At 36.0% G+C, this 20,297-nt stretch overlaps 1 protein-coding gene across 1 annotated transcript in view; it reads right to left on the minus strand.

Moving 5' to 3' along the window:
• Positions 1 to 2,595: 2,595 nt before the first annotated feature.
• Positions 2,596 to 20,297, minus strand: part of TBX20 (T-box transcription factor 20) — a 50,696-nt gene continuing 32,994 nt past the window's right edge. Inside the window, exons 7-8 of the mRNA XM_060019940.1 lie at positions 5,260 to 5,372; positions 2,596 to 2,936 (exon numbers count right to left, since the gene is read on the minus strand). Of these exons, the coding sequence (XP_059875923.1) occupies positions 2,596 to 2,936; positions 5,260 to 5,372 (454 nt within the window). The remainder of the gene's footprint in view (positions 2,937 to 5,259; positions 5,373 to 20,297) is intronic.

Genomic DNA, 20,297 nt, shown 5'->3' on the forward strand with positions numbered 1-20,297 from the left:
CCAAGGGGTTAAGTAATAATCAACAAGTGGAAGAGCTCAGAAGAACCCTGGTGGGGTCATATATCTACCCCTGGTTTCCATGACTAGAGTGACTGACCAGGTTAAGCTCCATTTCACCTGTGCTGCTTCTTTCTTGTTCAAATAATACCAGATACTTAAAAAGTGTATCCAAGAATTTCAGGTGTGATTTTCCAAGAGCATGCTTTGGTGTCTTAGTCTTTGCTCTTCTCTAAGCGTGCTATTTATTTTTAGTCTTATGTTGATTAATTACAAAATAAAGTTATGAATTCAGGACGTACTAGCATAAAACCATATTTAACAAAAACATATAAACCTACTTTTAGGACACACCAATTGGGAAAAATGTCAAAATAGTATTAAAATGATCCTTTCATGCTTGTTGAAAAGAAAATTCAGATATGGATTTGCTTTAGTAGACCAGTCATTTATTAGGGTATTAAGTAGTATCATGTAAAATAGTATTTACTTTTGTTATTCTTGCTTTAAGTAGCAGTACTCTGTATTAAAAGCACTGACAACAGGCCAACTATTAAACATTAAAATCCCATCCTAAGCTCTGTGGATATGTACTTTAAACATTATGCATAACTACTTTTTTAAAGAAACGCACACCTGTGCTGTGTCTGAAAACAAACTACCTGTGGATACTATAGCATAACATGGAAGAAGTTAGAAATAAGCCTACCGTGTCTGCCATAGGACTTTGAGATGTTTGGTTAACGCAGCTGGTGCTTCTCCATAACCAAACCTTGGAATACAGTGGAGAAAGTCAATTGCAAGGTCCAACAATAGCATCACTTAGACAGGTTGTGCCAATTATACCTTGTTTCACAGGCTGGAAATGCCCAAGAAAGTCATTTGATATGGAAAAGCCTAACATTAAAACAACCAAATAAAATCCCACTTGAGTTTGATGTGATAAGTATATTACATTTGACTTCCAAATACACCTCTACTCTCAGCAGCAAGATTTCCCATCTCTTTGAACAGATTCAATACTTTTGTAGTCAGAATGAAGTAGAATGAATATTACATTAAAAATTAAGAATATTGGGGAGCTTTGTGAAGAAGACAGGTTAAATTCTATAGCTAGAATGCATTATATCTAAAATTGAAGGACTACAAATTTCATTAAACCTCAGTTATTAGGGAAATGAACTGTTGCAAAATGCCAAATGTACTACCCTGATTGTAAATGCTTAGATATATATGGCTCAAAAATAATACAGAAATTATATATAACTACAATATAATTACTATTATAAATATTAAAAGAAGGCTTAAGAAGATAGCAAGAGTTGAAAATAAAGTAGATAAATCCTTTAGATTTACTTATAAGCACTTCCAATGTTTCAGTCAGGGTGTCATTGAGTTAACATGCAATTTCATGCACCTAGAAAAATGGTAGAATTACTGAATGTAATACAGTGAGAAAAAAGGGCCAATCAGATAGATGGACACATACCTATTCGTGACCAAAGGTTAAGTGGTGGCTATATGGGCATTTAGAATGGTCATTCATAAATCCTTGTCAGTCAGTGGCAGCAGCTAATCAAACAACAAAGCAGATTTACTGAAAATGAGAATTTGGCCTGGTGCATTTTAACATCCATAAAGTCTCCCAAAGCTGAAGTAAAAATGAAGGGAGCTTTGGTACCCACGGCAGAAAAATTCCTTTTAGAATAGGGCAACCATCTTTTTATTGTAGTGAAAGAAAGTCTCATGCGTCAAGGTGTAGAGACTTTAAAGTGTCCCTCAGTGAATAAATCAGCAGTGTATTTAGAATGCAGCCCAGAAAAATAAAACCTCAATTTTATTCGTATATGGAAGATTTTTCCTACATAAATGGCAAGTAATTGCAAGAAAGAGAATTAGAAAGAAAGAAAAGACTGTGAAAAAGAACTTGTCAGGTACTGGCCCTTCAATATTACAGAAAGAACTTTGTGACGTCATTACCACCTATTCATCCACAAATTAGGATGCATTAGCATTATCTCAGCTCCTTCCCCAGCAAACTAACACAAAGAAAAACTAAACATGCTTAAGCTACAGCACTACAAATACTTCTCTATTGGCTCTCATTTCTATAGGGAGAAATGGACTTCAGTTAGTCATTATGCATTATGGTATGTTATATAGTATTGCCTCTTTGAAGATTCTTTTAACCTGTGGAAAGTAGAAAGAAAACCTATACATGTTGACTTTATACATTACTGCATTGACACAGCATTTTTAACCACTAGGAATAATGCATCTTAAGATTCATCTGCCTTGTATTATTAAACTTTCTTGGTACATTGATATCCAATAGTTGCAGGACTTAGGCTGGCTAAGAACTTTACACTGATTCTCTCTCAAAGCCAAAAGATGTCCCCCACTACAGATGAATCCTGGTCCATGGTGCTTTCCCTCAGTGGTTGGTTTTATTGTGAGTCCAGCTCTCCTCTCTAATAGGTCCCATGTCTCCTGGAGAGCCCCGGCTCCAACACCCCACATCCCACCCACCCAACCCTGTCTTATATTTCCATACCCATTTGCACATTCTGGATCTAGATTCTCCTATTTTTAGAAGAGTCATACAAATGGCGTCATCACAGCAGAGGAATGGCGCAGTCCTTGGATAGCAGCATAGGGCCCCTGCTGAAAGTAGTGATGATACCGGGGCATGTGGAATGAGGGGAATGTTGGGCCACTCCCTTGCATGGAGCTGGCAATGGCCGATGGGGTTAGAGGCATCCCAAGTCGGCTATATGGTGGCAGAGAGCCCTGTATAGGGTGAGGAATGGGTGTCGCTATGGATGCTGTGCTGGTGCCAAGAGCAGTCAGGGACTGTGGGTGCTGAAATCCAGGAAAACTGGATGAAGATGATACCCAGGAACTGAGAGACAAATTATCAGATGTTGTAAAGGCTGATCCTGAAAGGAAAAAAAAAGTCTCATTAGACTGGAAACTCTACTCCAGTGTGCAAATCAAGAATTACATTATCTGAACAAATACCGTATGCTAACACATATATATGGAATCTTAAAAAAAAAAAGGTTCTGGAGAACCTAGGGACAGGACAGGAATAAAGACGCAGACGTAGAGAATGGACTTGAGGACACGGGGAGGGGGAAGGGTAAGCTGGGACGAAGTGAGAGAGTGGCATGGACATATATACACTACCAAATGTAAAATAGACAGCTAGTAGGAAGTAGCCGCATAGCACAGGGAGATCAGCTCATGCTTTGTGACCACCTAGAGAGGTGGGATAGGGAGGGTGGGAGGGAGACACAAGAGGGAGGAGATATGGGGATATATGTATATGTAAAGCTGATTCACTTTGTTATACAGCAGAAACTAACACAACATTGTAAAGCAATTATACTCCAATAAAGATGTTTAAAAAAAAAAGAATTACATTATCTGTAAGGGTCAATTTTATTTTTAAAATTATGTAATAGATCTATAATTTAAAAGAGAGACAGGTCAATCATGAGGCATATCTAGCTTTCCACACAAGAATATATCATTTATACCATATATGGAAAAGAGAATTTACTGACTTAATAGATGGCCTGCATACTCCCTGAGAGTGGCCAAAACACTAGCAACCTGCCTGAAGGTAATGACCTGACTCCCTTTAAAGGACTTCCAAATAGCTGATATCCATCCTAACCTCTGTAGCATCCCTATAAGTAAGGCTGGACAGACAAGCCTCAACAAAGCTACCTGGTTTCCAAAGCCACTATGAAAACCCACAAGACTGTTTTTCTTTTTTTTTCTTTAGCTTCTGTAACTCTTTTCTTTTGGAAATAATGAGAACATTTACTATGTTGATTACATTTAAGACAGATACACAAAATCCAAACACATTTTAATATGCCAGCTCTACTCAGCATAGCTGAGTTATGTGGAAACAAAAGCACTGTCAAAAATAAAGCATAAATACTTAGAAATTACTCTGAAAAGAAATGCATGATACTTATTTGAAATTTTTCACACGACTCTATTGAAATAGAGATGTAAGGAAAGATTTTAATAATTGGAGACACATGCCATATTTTTGGATGAAAAATAAAAATTTTTTAAAAGTCATTTATTCCCAAATTAATTTATTGGTTGAGTGTAAAGCCAATGAAATGCCAATGTTTTTTCCCTCTTCAACTCGATTCTCAAAATTATCAGGACAAATAATGACAGAATTTAAAAATTTTTTAAATTATAACAAGGATAGATTTTCCCTACCAGATATAAAAATACGTTATCATGTTACAAAAACAAAATAATAAATTTATGAAAATAGCATAGTACTGAGCAAGATGAGAAGCCACATCAATAGAAAAGAACAAATTGTCACAATATAAAATAAAATATATATGTATACTGTATCATATATTTAGTATATAATAATATACTAAGTAATAATGGTAATATACATCATTACAAACTATCAGGAATGACAGCTTAGCGTCCATAATATTTTATTAGATATTTGACAAGTTGCAAGATTAAGTTTTTCTTATATCACAGTATCCAGAAGTTTAAACAAAATTTGACACTGAATTTTCCAGTTGTATAATTACTAGTAGCTCATCTGGACTTAGCTATGAGGCATCATATGTTCTGACTGTTTATGCTATTCCATATCATGGACATAAAAATATGACAGAGAACTCTCCCCATGTGAACATCCCTGTGCCTGGGCACCCCCCTCTGGTTTCTTTTCTCTGGCCTCCCAGATGCAGAGGGCTCCTCTATGAATATCTGCAGCAAAGGAACTTTATAGTATTCCATAGTATTCCCCTACTCTCACCACCTGGGCCACCGTCTCTACGCAATGTGTTCACTAGGAGAATCTTCTTTTTGAAAGTGTTTTCCATTCTAGTCATTGATCCTAATAAGATATTCCTGATATAAGTAAAACAGATATATTCCCTGATTTTCAGATTGTCAAACTGAGGTTGAGAAAGACTAAGGGGCCACCCCCAAAGTCCAAATAGCTCTTTGGTAGTAGATCACAGACAAATAACTCCTGGGCCCTGACTCAGAGGCTCAATGTCCTTTTACTGGAAAACAAACTACAGGAAGGCTTTAGGCAGCATAATCACTTAAGATGCAAAGACAAAATAATGATCAGCCTCAGGCTGTCCCTTCCTGAAGAGGCTTCTGAAATACTCTGGGGCAGTCTCTTCCCTGAGGGCTAGGAGCCTCATCACCTCCCTGTCCAGCAGTTGCATAGCCCAGAAGCGGTCTTACCTCGATTTTGTGTTGTCTGAACCTCATCCCCCAGCACATCCTCTTCTCCTCCATAGGTACGGATGGGTGAGCGGGCATAGGAATGCTTTTGAATCAGGCTCTCCACACTTTCCCTAGATTAGAGAGTGACACATCCTGAGTAAACTAAAAAGCTAAGTACTCAGAGAAGAAGAGGAGTCTTAAAGATGATTTACCAGTCAGTAAAACCATTTTATCAGCCAAAAGACCACCACTTCAGTAAAGAATCCGCCTTCCAATGCAGGGGCTGCAGTTTCTATCCCTGGTCGGGGAACTAATTAAGATCCCACATTCCGCAGGGCAACTAAGCCCACATGCCACAACTACTGAGCTCACTCACGCGTCTCAACTAGAGAGCCCGCGTGCCGCAAACTACAGAGCCCATGCGCCACAACTAGAGAAGAGAAAACCCACAGGCCACACGTTTCTAGTGTTCTAGAAAACTAGAGAGAAGCCCGAGCACTATAACGAAGAGCCCGCACATCGCAATTAAGACCCGACACAGCCCAATAAATAAATTAATTAATGTTAAAAATATTTTAAAAAAATACCACCACTTCAGGGAAAGATAACATTCAAAACATGTACGTTTATTTCATTGTAGATGCCTCAGAAACATGACCTCAGGCATATAAATACAAGAAACCTAACTGGACAGGATAAGGACAATTCCCTGAAATTCTACAAAATTAGGGTCAAAGGTGAACAAGGAGCTATAAAACCTGACCATAGGAATATGGAATTTAATGATGTGAAAAAATGACTGGTGAATTTACTACAAACAGCTGCAATCCTGTGACTTCACTAGCTAATGAATACAAAACAAATACTCACCTGATAACGAACTGCACTGATTGAACATCTGATAAAATACTGGCCCAAAGTTCAGAATATCATTAGTCATAAAAAAGACTCAATGTTCACTAATAAACCTAGTAAGTGCATAGACTATATGACAATATGGGTAGTATGGATAATGGCCACTTTGAGATTCTTGTTGCTTTAAGACTGAAAATTATGGAAAACCTATGAAGGACACATAAAGGGCCACTAGGGAGTTTAAGCCCCCAAATAAATTGGTGCATTGTCTTTGTAGATGGTCTTTCTCTTGCAATATAGTCTAAAAACTAAAGAGTGTTGTTAACTTTAAAAACAAAAATTATTTTGGTATTTGCCAGTTCAACCTGCTGCCATTAAGAGAGAAAAACACCGGATAAGAGGTTTTTTTAAAAAATTAATTAATTAATTTTTTTGGCTGCATTGGGTCTTCGTTGCTGTGCACAGGCTTTCTCTGGTTGCGGTGAACAGGGGCTACTCTTTGTTGTGGTACATGGGCTTCTCATTGCGGCGGCTTCTCTTGTTGCGGAGCACAGGCTGTAGGCACACAGGCTTCAGTAGTTGTTGCATGTGGCCTTCAGTAGTTGTGGTACGTGGGCTCAGTAGTTGTGGCTCGCCGGCTCTAGAGCGCAGGCTCAGTAGTTGTGGCGCACAGGCTTAGTTGCTCCACGGCATGGGATCTTCCCAGACCAGGGCTTGAACCTGTGTCCCCTGCATTGGCAGGTGGATTCTTAACCACTGTGCCACCTGGGAAGCCCCCAGCTAGAGTTTAGCCAAATGATTTCTTTGCCAAAAATGGAAGTTGGTAACAGATTAGCTTATACAGTATACATCTCCAAGAATAGCTGTGGCCTAAAGACCAACACCAAATTAACCACCAAAGGACAAAAAAAGGATTTTTAAAAAGTGTGTTGAATAAAGGACAAACCGAACACCAAATTTCATCTTGAGAGGATAAAGAAAGCAAATAAAATGTCATAATAACTTTTCAAAATGTAATACTTGTCAACATTTCACAGAGATATACAGACTTTACCTGTGAAAAAATACTAATAGTGAATTTGGTGTTCTAGAAAGCTTGTATACTCATACAGATTAAAGCATTGTGTCATATAGCATGCAAATGAAGACTTAAAGGTATGCCTAAAAGAAAAATTAATTCTAACAACTATTCAAGTTATATCTTTACTCCTAAAAGGTTTTAAAATAAGCATACAGTACTACCTCATGTAGCCAAAATCACTGGGATCAGGCAAAATCCAGATCCAGTGGCTTAACATGTAGGTGTTTAAAAAAATGAGGCCATTCCATATTTATTGATACGGAATGATCACCAAGACATATTAAGTGAAAAAAGTTAAGTACAGAACAGTGTATAAAGTTTGCTACCATTTGTGAATTTAAAACAAGAAATATGTATGTTTGTATATGCACAGTATTTCCAGAATGTTCCAATTTCCAGAACAGGAAGCTGCGTAGAATAGGTTGTCTCTGTAGTGTGGAACTAGGGACCTACTGGAGCAATGATTCCCAAATTTGTCCCAAATACACTTGAGTTACCTAAAGCTCTTAAAAAACAACAACTATGTTGAGGTAAAATTAATATACAGTAAGTGGCATATATTTAAATTGTACAGTTTGATTGATTTGGGCTTACGTGACCAGTGACACCACCACCACAAGTGAGATAATAAATGTATGTAACACCTCCAGAAGTTTCCTCGTGCCCATCATGCTCCTTGGTCTCCACCCCAACATACTTTTCCAAGGAAAACACTAGTATGATTTCTGTTCCTACACATTAGTTTGTGTCTTCTAAAATTTTATAAAAATGAAATCATACCTTATGTGTATCTTTTTATCTGGCTCAATTACTTTGAGATTCACATATTAATAGTTCATTCTTTCTTATTCTGAGTAGCATTCTATTGTATGGACATACTATAGTCTACCTGTTTATCTGCTGATGGACATGTGCGTTGTTTCTAGTTTTTAACTGTTACACATGACGCTGCTGCATATATTAATATGTATTTTTAAATATACATGATTTCTGTTCTTTTGGGAAAATGCCTAGGAGTGGAATGGCTGGATCGTATGGTCGGTATATGTGTAATTTTTTAAGAAACTGCCAACCTATTTTCCAAAGCAGTTGTATCATTTATTTTAGTATTCCCACTCAGCAGTGTATGAGAGTTCCATTCCTCCACATTCTCACCAACACTTGGTGTGATCCGTCTTTTTAATTGTAGCTATTCTAATACACAGGTACTAGTATGTCATCATAGTTTTAATTTGTGTTTCCGTAATGACTAAGATGTTGCTCATCTTTTTATGTGCTTATTTGCTTCTATGTATCAACTGTGGTAAAACTGTTCAAATATTTTGTTCATTTTAAAAATTAGGTTGTTTCCTTATTATTGAGTTTTGAGATTTCAATATATATTCGGGATGCTTGTCCTTATAGGATGTATGACTTGCAAATATTTTCTCCCAGGCTGTGGCTTGTCTTTTCATCTTTAACAGTGTCTTTTAAACAGCAGAAGTTTTTAATTTTTATAAAGTCCAATTTATTGTTTGCAATTTTATGGATGCTTTTGCTATACTATCCCAGAATCTTTGCCTAAACGAAGACCATAAAAGTTTCTCTTGGGCTTCCCTGGTGGCGCAGTGGTTGGGAGTCTGCCTGCCGATGCAGGGGACATGGGTTCGTGCCCTGGTCTGGGAAGATCCCACATGCCACGGAGCGACTAGGCCCGTGAGCCATGGCCACTGAGCCTGTGCGTCCGGAGCCTGTGCTCCGCAACGGGAGAAGCCACAACAGTGAGAGGCCCGCGTACCGCAAAAAAAAAAAAAAATGTTTCTCTTAATTTTTTTTTCTAGAAGTTCTTATAGTTTTAGGTTTCACATAATGATATATAATTTGCCTTGAGCTAATTTTGTATAAGCATGAGGTATGGATGGATGTTCATTTTTTGCTTATTGATGATAGCCAACTATTCCAGCACTATTCGTTGAAGAGATGACCCCGTCTCCACTGAATTACCACTGCATCTTTGTCAAAAAAAACTTCTTCCTCTTTTTGCCTTCTTTTAGGTTATATTTTATAATTCCATTTCATCTCCTTTGTTGGTTTGTTTATTATTTATAACTTTTGGTTTTTTAGTGGTTGATTTAGTGTTCACAGTAAATATCTTTAACACGTCACAATCTGCTTGGCAAGTGATAGTTACCACTTTAAGTATAAGACTCACAATAACATTACTTTTATTTCTCTCTTCTAACCTTTGTACCGTTCTTGTCAGACATTTTACTTTTACAGAAACGCCACACTACACTGTTATTTTTTTTGTCTAAACAGTGAATTATGTTTTAAAAGATTTGAATAATATGAAAAAAATCGATCTACTTATTCTTGTAGTTACCATTCCCACTGTCCTTCATTCCTTTGCGTAGATCTAGGTTGACATCTGATATAATTCTCCTTCTACCTGAAGGACTTCCTTTAACATATCTGTAGTGCAATTTTGTGTGTCTGAAAAAAGTCTTCATTTTGCTTTTTTTTTTTTTCTTTTTTGTAATACATGGGCCACTCACTGTTGTGGCCTCTCCCGTTGCGGAGCACAGGCTCCGGATGCGCAGGCTCAGCGGCCATGGCTTACAGGCCCAGCCGCTCCGCGGCATGTGGGATTTTCCCAGACTGGGGCACGAACCCGTGTCCCCTGCATCGGCAGGCGGACTCTCAACCGCTGTGCCACCAGGGAAGCCCGCTTTTTTTTTTTTTTTAACATATTTGCTGGGTATAAATTTCTAGGTGAGCAGACTTTTTTCTTTCTGCACTTTTAGAAATGTTGCTCCACTGTCTCCTCATTTACTTTGTTTCTGACAAGAAATCTGCTGTCATCCTTATCTTATCTACTATGTCTTTAATTCCCTGGTTGCTTTCAATATTTTCTACACTGGTTTTGAGCAATTTGATTATGATGTGCCTTGGTGTTATTTCTTAATGCTTCTTGAGCTTCAGTTTGTTGGCCCTCTTTGGATTGTGTGTTTTTAGTTGTCATTAAATTTGGAAAATTTTTGAACATTATTTCTTCAAATATAGTTCTTCCTTCATCTCCCCATCCACCTTTGAGGGGCTCCAGTTCTCCAGTTACACATATATTAGACTATATTAGTTATATTATATATATTAGACTATATTATATTATTATTAGACTATATTAGTTTCCCCACAACTCACTGATACTCTTCATTTTTTAAAATTTAAAAAAATTTCTCTTTGCTCTCTGTTTTATTTTGGATAGTTTCTATTGCTGTGTCTTAAAGTTCTCTAATTATTTCATCTGCAACATCTAATCTGCCATTAGTCCCATCCAGTGTATCTTTCATTTTATACATTATAGTTTTCATCTTTAGAATTTTGACAAGGTCCTAATGTATAGCACAGGGAACTAGATTCAATATCCTGTGATAAACCATAATAGAATTTTGATTTGGATCACTTGGGCCTCTTCCGTGTCTCTACTTAATTTTTGGCTATTTGGAATACAGTTATAATAACTGTTTTAATGTCTTTGTCTGCTAATTGTAATATTTGTGTCAGTTCTGGGTTATTTTCAATTGGTTAATTTATGGGTTATATTTTTCTACTTTGCATTTCTGGTAATTTTTAATTGGATGTCAGACGTGAATTTTATCTTGGTGGTTGCTGGATATTTCTGTATTCTTATAAATATTCTTGACCTTTGTTCTAGGATATAGTTAAGCTACTTGGAAATAAGTGATCGTTTGGGGTCTTGCTTTCAAGATACGTTAGGTAGGACTGGAATACTGTTTAGTCTAGGACTAATTTTGTTCTCACTATTAAAGCAAAACCCGTCTGAGTATTCTATCAAATGCCCTGCAAATTGCAAGATTTTCCAGTCCATCTAGTTAGAACAGGCGTTATTTTTATCGCTGTATGGACACTAGGTACTGTTGCCTCCAGTCTTTTCAGGTGCTCCCTTCCCCGCAACCTCTGGTAGTTTCCTCACACATGTGCTAGTCAGCTCCCAGCTGAACACTCAAGAGGGACCCCCCTGTAGGACTTTGGCATTCTCTTCTCCTGTGGTCTGTCCTGTGGATTCTCACTGTTTGCTCTCATTGAACTCTCAGCTCTGAGTGCTCAACTCAGGGAGTCTGCCAGGCTCAGCCTATATTCTCTCTCCCTGTGCCATGGCCTAGATACTCTCTCAGACTATAAGCTGGGTCCATCATAGGGCTCACCTCATTTGTTTCCCATCTTTCAGGGATTACTGTCTTTTTTTGCCTTGTGTCCAGTATCATTTAAAAAAGCATTGTTTCATATATTTTGTGTGTTTCTTAGTTATTTAAGGCAAGAGGTTATATTTGGTCCTTGTTGCTTTACCTTTACCTGAAGCACAGTCTGTCCTGAGGCTCTTCTAAAAATTCCAAAACCAGGTCATACCCACAGATCAAGTAAATCGCAATCTATGGGGTGGGACACAGGCTTCAGTAATTGTAAAGCTCCCCAGGTGGTTCTAGTGGAGGAGAAGGTGTGTGATGGATACTTTTCTCCATATATGCCTCTGTACCATTTGAACTTTGGACATGTTTATTCAAAATTAATTACAAATCATAAACTATCATAAGAAATGGTAACCTACCAATGGACAAAAAGAGAAGAACTGCTGGTCTAACGCTGATACTTGGGGAACTTATAATGAATCGATAAAACTTGTCATTATCATGCTGATTTTTATATCAATATAGTAAATGCATTGGAGGCAATGTGGTATATTGGAAATTTCATGGGCTTTAAAGTCACTCATCAAATGGATGAATGGATAGATGAGTATATGGACCACCTAAAACCATTTTCACATTCTAGTTTTGTTATTTCCTTAACCTCTCTTCATCTGTAAATTGGGAAGTCATTCATTCATCCCCCCCAAAATTATTTAGCACCTTTTATGAACAAGGCACTATTCTAGGAATTATGGAGACAGCAGTAAGCAAAACGTAAAAATCCCTGCCTAATGGGAGAGAGGGCTGGGGGAGAAGGAGAAGATGATAAGAAAAATATGTAGAAAAATGTGTAGCATATTAGATGATGATGATAGTGCTATGGAAAAATAAAAGTAAAGCAAATAATAGTGATAAGAACTATAACTATGAGAATTAAATGAGGTAAGGCATTTGAATTGCTCAAAAGTGGCACATAGGAGGTACGCAGTAAATATTAGTGCCCTATAAAAGTATATCTAAAGCAGGTAAAAATTCTATTCTTTTAGATTATATTTTTTTCCAGTTTATTTCACCCATATGAATAATCCTAATTCAGAATAACGTGATCCAAACAGGAGGATTTTTCTCAGTGATTGAATGTAAAAGTCAGCAGAAAACTTGAAAAGTATGTTATTTGCAGTTCTATTATAAAATTATACCTATCATAAAATATAACATTAAGCTTTAATGAGTCCATATCACCTGTTTAAAACTGTAACCTATTTTTAAAGATCCCGTGAACTTGTTGAATCCCTTGAGTTGGACTTGTTGACATGAAAATATTTTATCATTTACTAAGAGGCACCAGTAAATGAAGAAATTAACAGAAAGGGTAACTTGGTATAACATGGACCCTAACTAATCAATTTGCTAACTGCCATATATTTTAAGTTTTATATGCCCACACTCTGGTAATGTTGGACCCCTGTAGCCTTAACAGCTGAGTCACTTACTCAAGGACTTAATTCACTGTAATATTAGAGCATGACTGTCTTTTTGGGTAAGTTGGGTCATTAAGAAAAATGTCAATTGAGATGAGTAACCTTTAATAAAATGACAACTATTACATACATTCAAGCTGATGTCCTTTTAGTCTAAGCCATGTGTCATACTGTTAATATTTAAAATGAACTTAGAAAAGAATTAGGTGGTTATTTTCACATGAGGAAAGAACTTGTTTCAGATACCCTAGAAAATATTTTCTCTTTGTAAAGTCATAAAGGAGTAACCATCAATGAGCTGAAATTATGGATGGTGTATTTCTAAGGTGTATTCTGTTGCCCATCCTAGGCACATAGACTGCTCTATCCAAGCATTTGAGTTCAAAAGCAGAGTGTAGTATCTGCCGCTCTAAAAATGCCCTTATATAAAATCATTTAAACATTTTTCACATATACACAAGAAAAATTGTTTAAATAACACAATGAATCACTGCCTTGTGAAATATTTTGCTTTTCTATACAAAGTACATTATATTTATTTTGTCCTTGGAAGATCACTGGTATCATTACTTATTCTTGTCTCTAAGAGGGAGAAAAAAGGGATTTATTGAAGTGATTTATTTTTGTCAGGCCTGGAAGGGAACTGAAAGCAATGGCAGTTCTTATATAAAGGATGGCATAATTAAATTATTGCCTTTTAAGTGATTGAAAACAGTGGTGCAAATCAGGGCCGTCTCTTCGAAGATGTTACGAAGAATAGACAGCTCATGTTGTTTACTTTATGTCTAATCCCTGTTTCCAGCAGAATGAAAAGTGCAAAGAATTTATTTAGCCTGGAAGACTACTGTGAGGATTTCTGGAATACTGTGCTCTGAAAAATAAGGGATAACTCACCTAATGGGTTAAGTGACTTATGTATTACAAGCTAGGACAGTACCTTGTAATGCTCAGTTCTGTTATATCCCAAAGTAAGAGACAATAGTTACTTTGGATTTTAATAGATAAGTAAAATGGGTACCATTATTGAAGGTTGGCCTTTCTAATATCTAACACTAAATTATTTTTCTAGGCAAAAAGCATACATCATTAGGTATCTTTAAGAGATCTCTTCTGACTAATGTGTAACCATCAATTCCAAGACTAATATACATGTAAGAGACACAATCATAGCCAGAAGGTGGGCAAAATACAGGGTAGCTGCAATGATTATGTTGATTCTGCAAAAATGTTCAGAACTATTGGAAGTCATCTGAACTATCTGTTGAAACTCTAGATAAGCAAAACCAACATACTCTATCAGTATTGAACTGATTACCCTTCCTCTATCTCTGAAACTAGAGTACAAATTTCTTAATGATCAAAAAGCAAAACCTTCCCTTTTCCTTCACATTCTCCTTTGCACCATTGCTTTACCCAATATATTCCTCTTTAAATGCACTTACTAGATGGATGGCAATCATGTGTTTGCATGACCACCGTTACCACTACACTGTTGGCCTTTGAACGAGGGAGAGAACAATGCTTTCTTTATCTAGGCAGTGGTTCTCAAACTTTAGTGTATTATAGACTGAGTGTTTGTGTCCCCCAAATTCATGTTGAAATCTTAATCTCCAATGTGATGATTTTAGGATGTGAGGCCTTTGGTAGACCGTTAGGTTTTAAGTGTGGAGCCCTCATAAATGGGATTAGTACCCTTATAAGAGAAAGGAGAGCTTGCTTTAGCTTTCTGTTCTTCAGCCATGTGAGGACACAGTGAGCAGATAGCTATCTGTGAACCACAGGCAGGTCCTCACCAAAAACTGAATCTGCCAGCACCTTGATCTTAGACTCACCAGCTTCCAAAACTGTGAGAAATAAATGTCTGTTGTTTAAGCTACTCACAGTCTATGGCATTTTTGTTATAGCAGCCCAACAGACTAAGACAGTGTTCATCAGAATTACCTGGAGGGCTGGTCAAAACGCAGATTTTTGGACCCCACCCTAGAGTTTCTAATTTAGTAAGTCTGAAGTATGGCTCAAGAATATTATTTCTACCGTGTTTCCAGGTAACACTGATGCTACTGACCTGGAGGCCACACTTGGAGAACCGCTGCCCTAGTGTAGTGGTTACTGGAACCTGCTTAGCTCGAATCCTAGCCCTGCCACTTGCCAGTTGTCTGCCTTTGGTCAAATTACTTCACTACTCTTTGTCTTAGTTTTCTCATCTGCAAAATGAGGGATATTAATATGACCTAGCTTTTAGGGTTATTATTAAGATTTAATGAGTTAAATACATATAGAGAGTTTATGTTTGTACTTGGCATATAATAAGTGCTCAATAAATGTTTATAGGTAACAAAATTAAATCACTGTTATTATTGAGTATCAAAATCATGTGTTCCTAAAGCTGGTTACATAATCATAATCATTTCAGATGAAATTGAGACTTCCAGTCGCTATAACTTGCTATGCTTCATTTAAACCATCCTACAATATACATGTCAGAGAGAAAATTAAATAAAAAGTAAATATTATTTCAATTTACATTCTAACTTTCTCTCTTTCTAAATACAGACCCGGTAAAAAGCTGCATTCAGGGAGAAAATGACAGATCCATTAAAATCAAATCTAATTTACAGGAAACAAAATATTTAAAGTTGTCCGTGCTCATGAGTTTGCTCATGTTTACATCATATTTTACTAGTAGGCCTTTGTAAACAACTCCTTGTCACAATATTTTTCTAAAGATCTATGCAGATAATGTTATAAATTACTGGAAGACAATATATCAATATTTGTTGCTTCCACAAAGTACTTAATAAATGAAAACTTTAGATAATACAATTGGAGTTGTATTATAAATCATTAATTTTAATTTGAGAACAGAAATATATTATGCAATACATTTTGGAAAAACAAAATAATCTTTTTAAAAGCTTTTAGATTTTAGCTTATTTTTATTTATGTGACTTAATCCTACTAATTTTTCTTTTCAATAGTAATACACATTTCTGGTTTTATATCATTATTAGCAACTTAAATAAGTAAACTGTACCACTGTGGAAAAAAAAAAAAACTAGTTTCTTAAGTCTAACTGTTGTGACTAGAACAAAGGTCTCATGCAAAGTACAGATTATTCAGCCTCTAAAAATAAACTTTAGTAAATTGTGAGGCAGGGAACAAATATCCTTTAGACACAGATAGAAAGAAAGACACAAGCAAGAAAAAAAGGAGGACAACTTATGACCATAAGTCAGTTGTGAATAACTCTGCTGCTCTATCAAACCCGCTGATTTGTTTGAGACTGTTTTGTAATATAAATGTTTCCTCTTAGAAGCTGTGAATAAATGAGTAACGTTTTAAATGCAGGAACATAGCTTGCTAGTTAAAAGAATTTTGTGGTAACTACTTACATAATTTGAAAAGAAAAATTTAGTTCTGTTGAAAGTCATCCCTTCCTTTCTGTGGTTGTTGTTACCAGACTATTTTAATTTATTAAATTAATAGATTGTATTTAAAAGCAGACTTTAATCTGGTTACCAAACAAAATAACTTCCATTTTATGCATACAGTCTCTTATACTAACTCTGCCTTCATTGGAGATGATAAAAAGATGTTTCTTTACTAAGAAGCTGTGTGATCAGATTCCTTATCTGTGTCTGGGCTTTGCTTTCTCCTATAAAATGAGGGTGTGGTAGGGAAATGGTGGGCTGGATTAGATGATCTCTAAGATCCATTATGGCTCTAACAATTTATGAGTCTATAAATATATAAACAGAAGTAAAAATTAAAAAGAGTCATTTTGAAAAAGTCCAGTACTAGTTGCAAAGAACCCTGAGTTCTAACCCCAAATCTTCTACTAACTAATTGTGTGATCTGGCAGATCACTCTCTGGGCCCTACTTGCCTCATTGGTATAATGACAAAACTGGTTGGCTCCCCAAATCACTCCAGCCTTAAAATAAATGAAGCAGAGACCATTGTTACTAGCTTTTGCCATTTGCTTTCTTTAGTATTTTTACTTTCGAATAGCCTGCCTCTCACTGGTGGTGGCTGCCTTTAACATCCAGGGTTTTTTGTTTGTTTTTTTTTTAGCTGACTTCATTGAAATTATGTTTCACTTTTACTTTATTACAGACACTGCATAATCTACTTTATAAGAGTCTCCATAATACTCAAGTATATTTGTATTTATGAAAGATTAAGGGAATTAGCAAACTAAGTTATGAGCCATAACCATTTCACTATTCACTAGGCTGTAGTTTAATCCATTTATTTTCTCAGGCAATACAATGCTCCCCCCTATATATATATATATATATATATATATATATATATATATATATATATATATATTCTTCTGCTTTGCATAAATCAGTTATACTGGTTTTCTTCTAAAGATAGAATATAAGGAGTGATATGTGAACTTATGTTGTCGGCTATTTGGGTAACAACTATTAGGTTGGACTAATCAGTTCATGACACGCATGACTTCTTCAGGAGCCCTGAATGTCAGAATTTTCTTTTTCCCAAAGCTAGCCAGAATGCTTAGAAGAAAGCCCAGATACCAGCAGCAGGTATCCTAAATAGGGGAAGGTGAAGATGAGGAGGAGAGATGAACTAAGTACACAAAAGTATACTGCAGAAAGTCTTATTCTGGACCACATTTTAAGGAAAAAAGTGACTAATATGTTCAGAATTCAAAGGTAGAGGAGGATTTTTTAAAGAAATGGCTCTACTATAGGACATCTGGAGAGAGCACTGAGCAGGACTTCCATTCAGCTTCCCACTGAGTCCACCAAAATGATGCAAGTGCCAGCTGTCTGGATGGGACCCATGATGTAGAGAAGGAAAATCCACATAATCCTTACATTTCATTTCACCATGATTTTCCACTTCTCTGCCTCTAAGGTCATCAGCAGAGCTTCTGACAATTTAAAATTTATTCCGTTGGCAAGCTCACTAGAAGTTAGTGTAGGGAGGGTCTTGGATTGTACTACAAGGACTCCTCATTCTAAGAAAGCATGAGGTACAAGAGGAACAAATGCATAATGTTTCAGAAGACTGATGCCACCTTTCTGTCCCTTCACATCATCTATGAGTGAAAGAAATAAGAAGGCAACATGTCCAGATAATCCTCTGGGAACTGGGCATCCCCTTCTGCCCTTTGATCAAGGACAATAAGAACAAAGGAAAAAGAATGAAATCTTTTGATCATTCCAGAAAAAAGGCTGTCACTTATATGGGAAAGAATATTAGATTGTCATCAGAGTTTGACAGCCATAGTTTATTCCAGGAGACACTGAAGTAACAACATATCTAAAATATGGCAGGAAAGAAAATGTGATGGAAGGATTGTGTATACCAAGTCCAACTGACTTTCACAAATGGAGGCCACAGACTGTCATGTTCATGCAAAAGACAAGGAATTTTGGTCCCACTATAGCCTTTCTTGAGGAACCAAGTAGAAAATGAACTTCAGACAACCAAAACACGGGAGAGATACTGACATAAGATGCATCAGGGACATTAAATATATATTTACTTATAGAACTAAGACTAAACCATGGTTATAAGAAAGGATACAGTATTCTCCGACAAGGTAGATGAGATACAGTTCTCAAAAATGGGGGGGAGAATGGGGAAAGAACATGGTAAGTAGAATAAAGTTGTTGATTATATATGTTTATTAACTGGGATTAAAAGGATGTTACTTCAAATCAGATGCTGAAAAAGAGGGAAAGTAGGGGGGAAGAAAAAAGAAGTTACTAGTTAATTTCAATATTGCTTCTAGGAGGGGACTTAAAAGAAAATTAGAGGGAGAGTAGGAGTTCTTAACAGATATTAGTGTAAAGGAAAACAGAACAAGAGTATGAATCTTGCTAGTTACCAAAAAAAAGTATTAAAAAAAAGGTTGCTAATAAAATAGACCACATAGTAAAAGATTATTTATATAAAATACTTGTATATCTATTTAAATATAACAAAACAATATGCCACAACTGAGCCCAAACATATTACTGTATACATTACATGTATATTATATACTTACATAGTACAGATATATATATGTAATAAAATACTAATGTACATTGTTACATAAAAAACAAGGTGAAAATGTATAGAGTGTTAAAATTTAAGAAAAAGAAGCATATATAAACATGTATCTGCTTATATTAAAAAACATAATATATTATATTAAAAAACAAGGATAAACAATGCTTTTTTTTTTTTTTTAATGGTTACCGATAGGAGAGGGAAGAAATAGGATGGAGGAGATGTAGAATTTTGACTGTCTTTGAATAAGTCATGTTCTGTAGATTTGTCTTGAAACCATGTAAATCATGTATTAAATAACCATATAAGAAAATTATACTTTTTTAAATTCCAAAAAATAAAAAATACAATAAAACAAATGAACCTAAATGTGTATCATTAGGTTAGTGGTATGAACAAAAAACAAAACAAAACTTAAAAAAAAACACAACACTGTAGTATCAACAGAATCTACACTAAGGACAAAAAGAACCACAGAAAGATTTTTAACTATTTTTAGTTGGCACATTGTTGGAGATATGCTGACATACATATTCTGAGATTGCTGTGCTTCTCTATGCTGTGAGATAAAGCAAAAAAGGAGCAATGACAGAATATTCTGTCATTCCTGGTGTTACTGAGAACTAGAGGCTCAGCATGAGAGAAAAGAAGTACAGATAAAAGGTCAGAGAGGTTAAGTAAAAACTTTGTCATCCTGAATTGAAATAGAAAGTATCAGTATGAACTTAAGTAGGATTTTACCTTTAAAGTACATGTGGGTGTGCACACACATATCCTTCAAACTGAGGACAGAGACTATCTCTGGGGAGGGGGATTCTGAGAAGTGGAGGCTCACATTTGACTTATTTAAAGTTTGAGTACTGGATTCTTACACATTTTAAATATCATATTTTTCCATTTTAAAATGCAAATTTGGGAAATATTAGTAAAAGTGTTTTAATTCTTTAACAATAAACTGGATGATGTTTTCGGAGTCTTTCTAACACCAGCTTTCCCAAATACCTTTTATACTGTTCTCTAAAGGCCCTGAAAGTTTTCTCTGAAAGAGGAAAAAAAATTACAACCTAGTTTTCAGTTATTCATTATAGTTGAGGCACAAGATTAGACGATGGATAAAAATAACATAGATAATTGAAATTTACAGAGAATCTTAAGTATGCATCTCTGAAGTTATTACTCTGTCATCCTACTCTGTCATCTTCTGGCTTGAACTACAGGTGCTAAAATGACCCTAAGGCATGTCTCAAAAACTACCATTGTAAAGATAGGGAGGATAAGGTGTTGGCAGAGATCAGATCTCACCAGCTTTGTCAATTAGCATCACCATATGGGCCTCAAAATGAAATTCTGAGTTTCTTCATTTTAAATACCATCCTAAGGAGGTAAAATTTCTGGGTAGAAGCTTTCCTTGCTGCCA

The sequence above is a fragment of the Delphinus delphis genome, chromosome 9 (assembly GCF_949987515.2).
Source record: "Delphinus delphis chromosome 9, mDelDel1.2, whole genome shotgun sequence".
Taxonomy (NCBI): domain Eukaryota; kingdom Metazoa; phylum Chordata; class Mammalia; order Artiodactyla; family Delphinidae; genus Delphinus; species Delphinus delphis.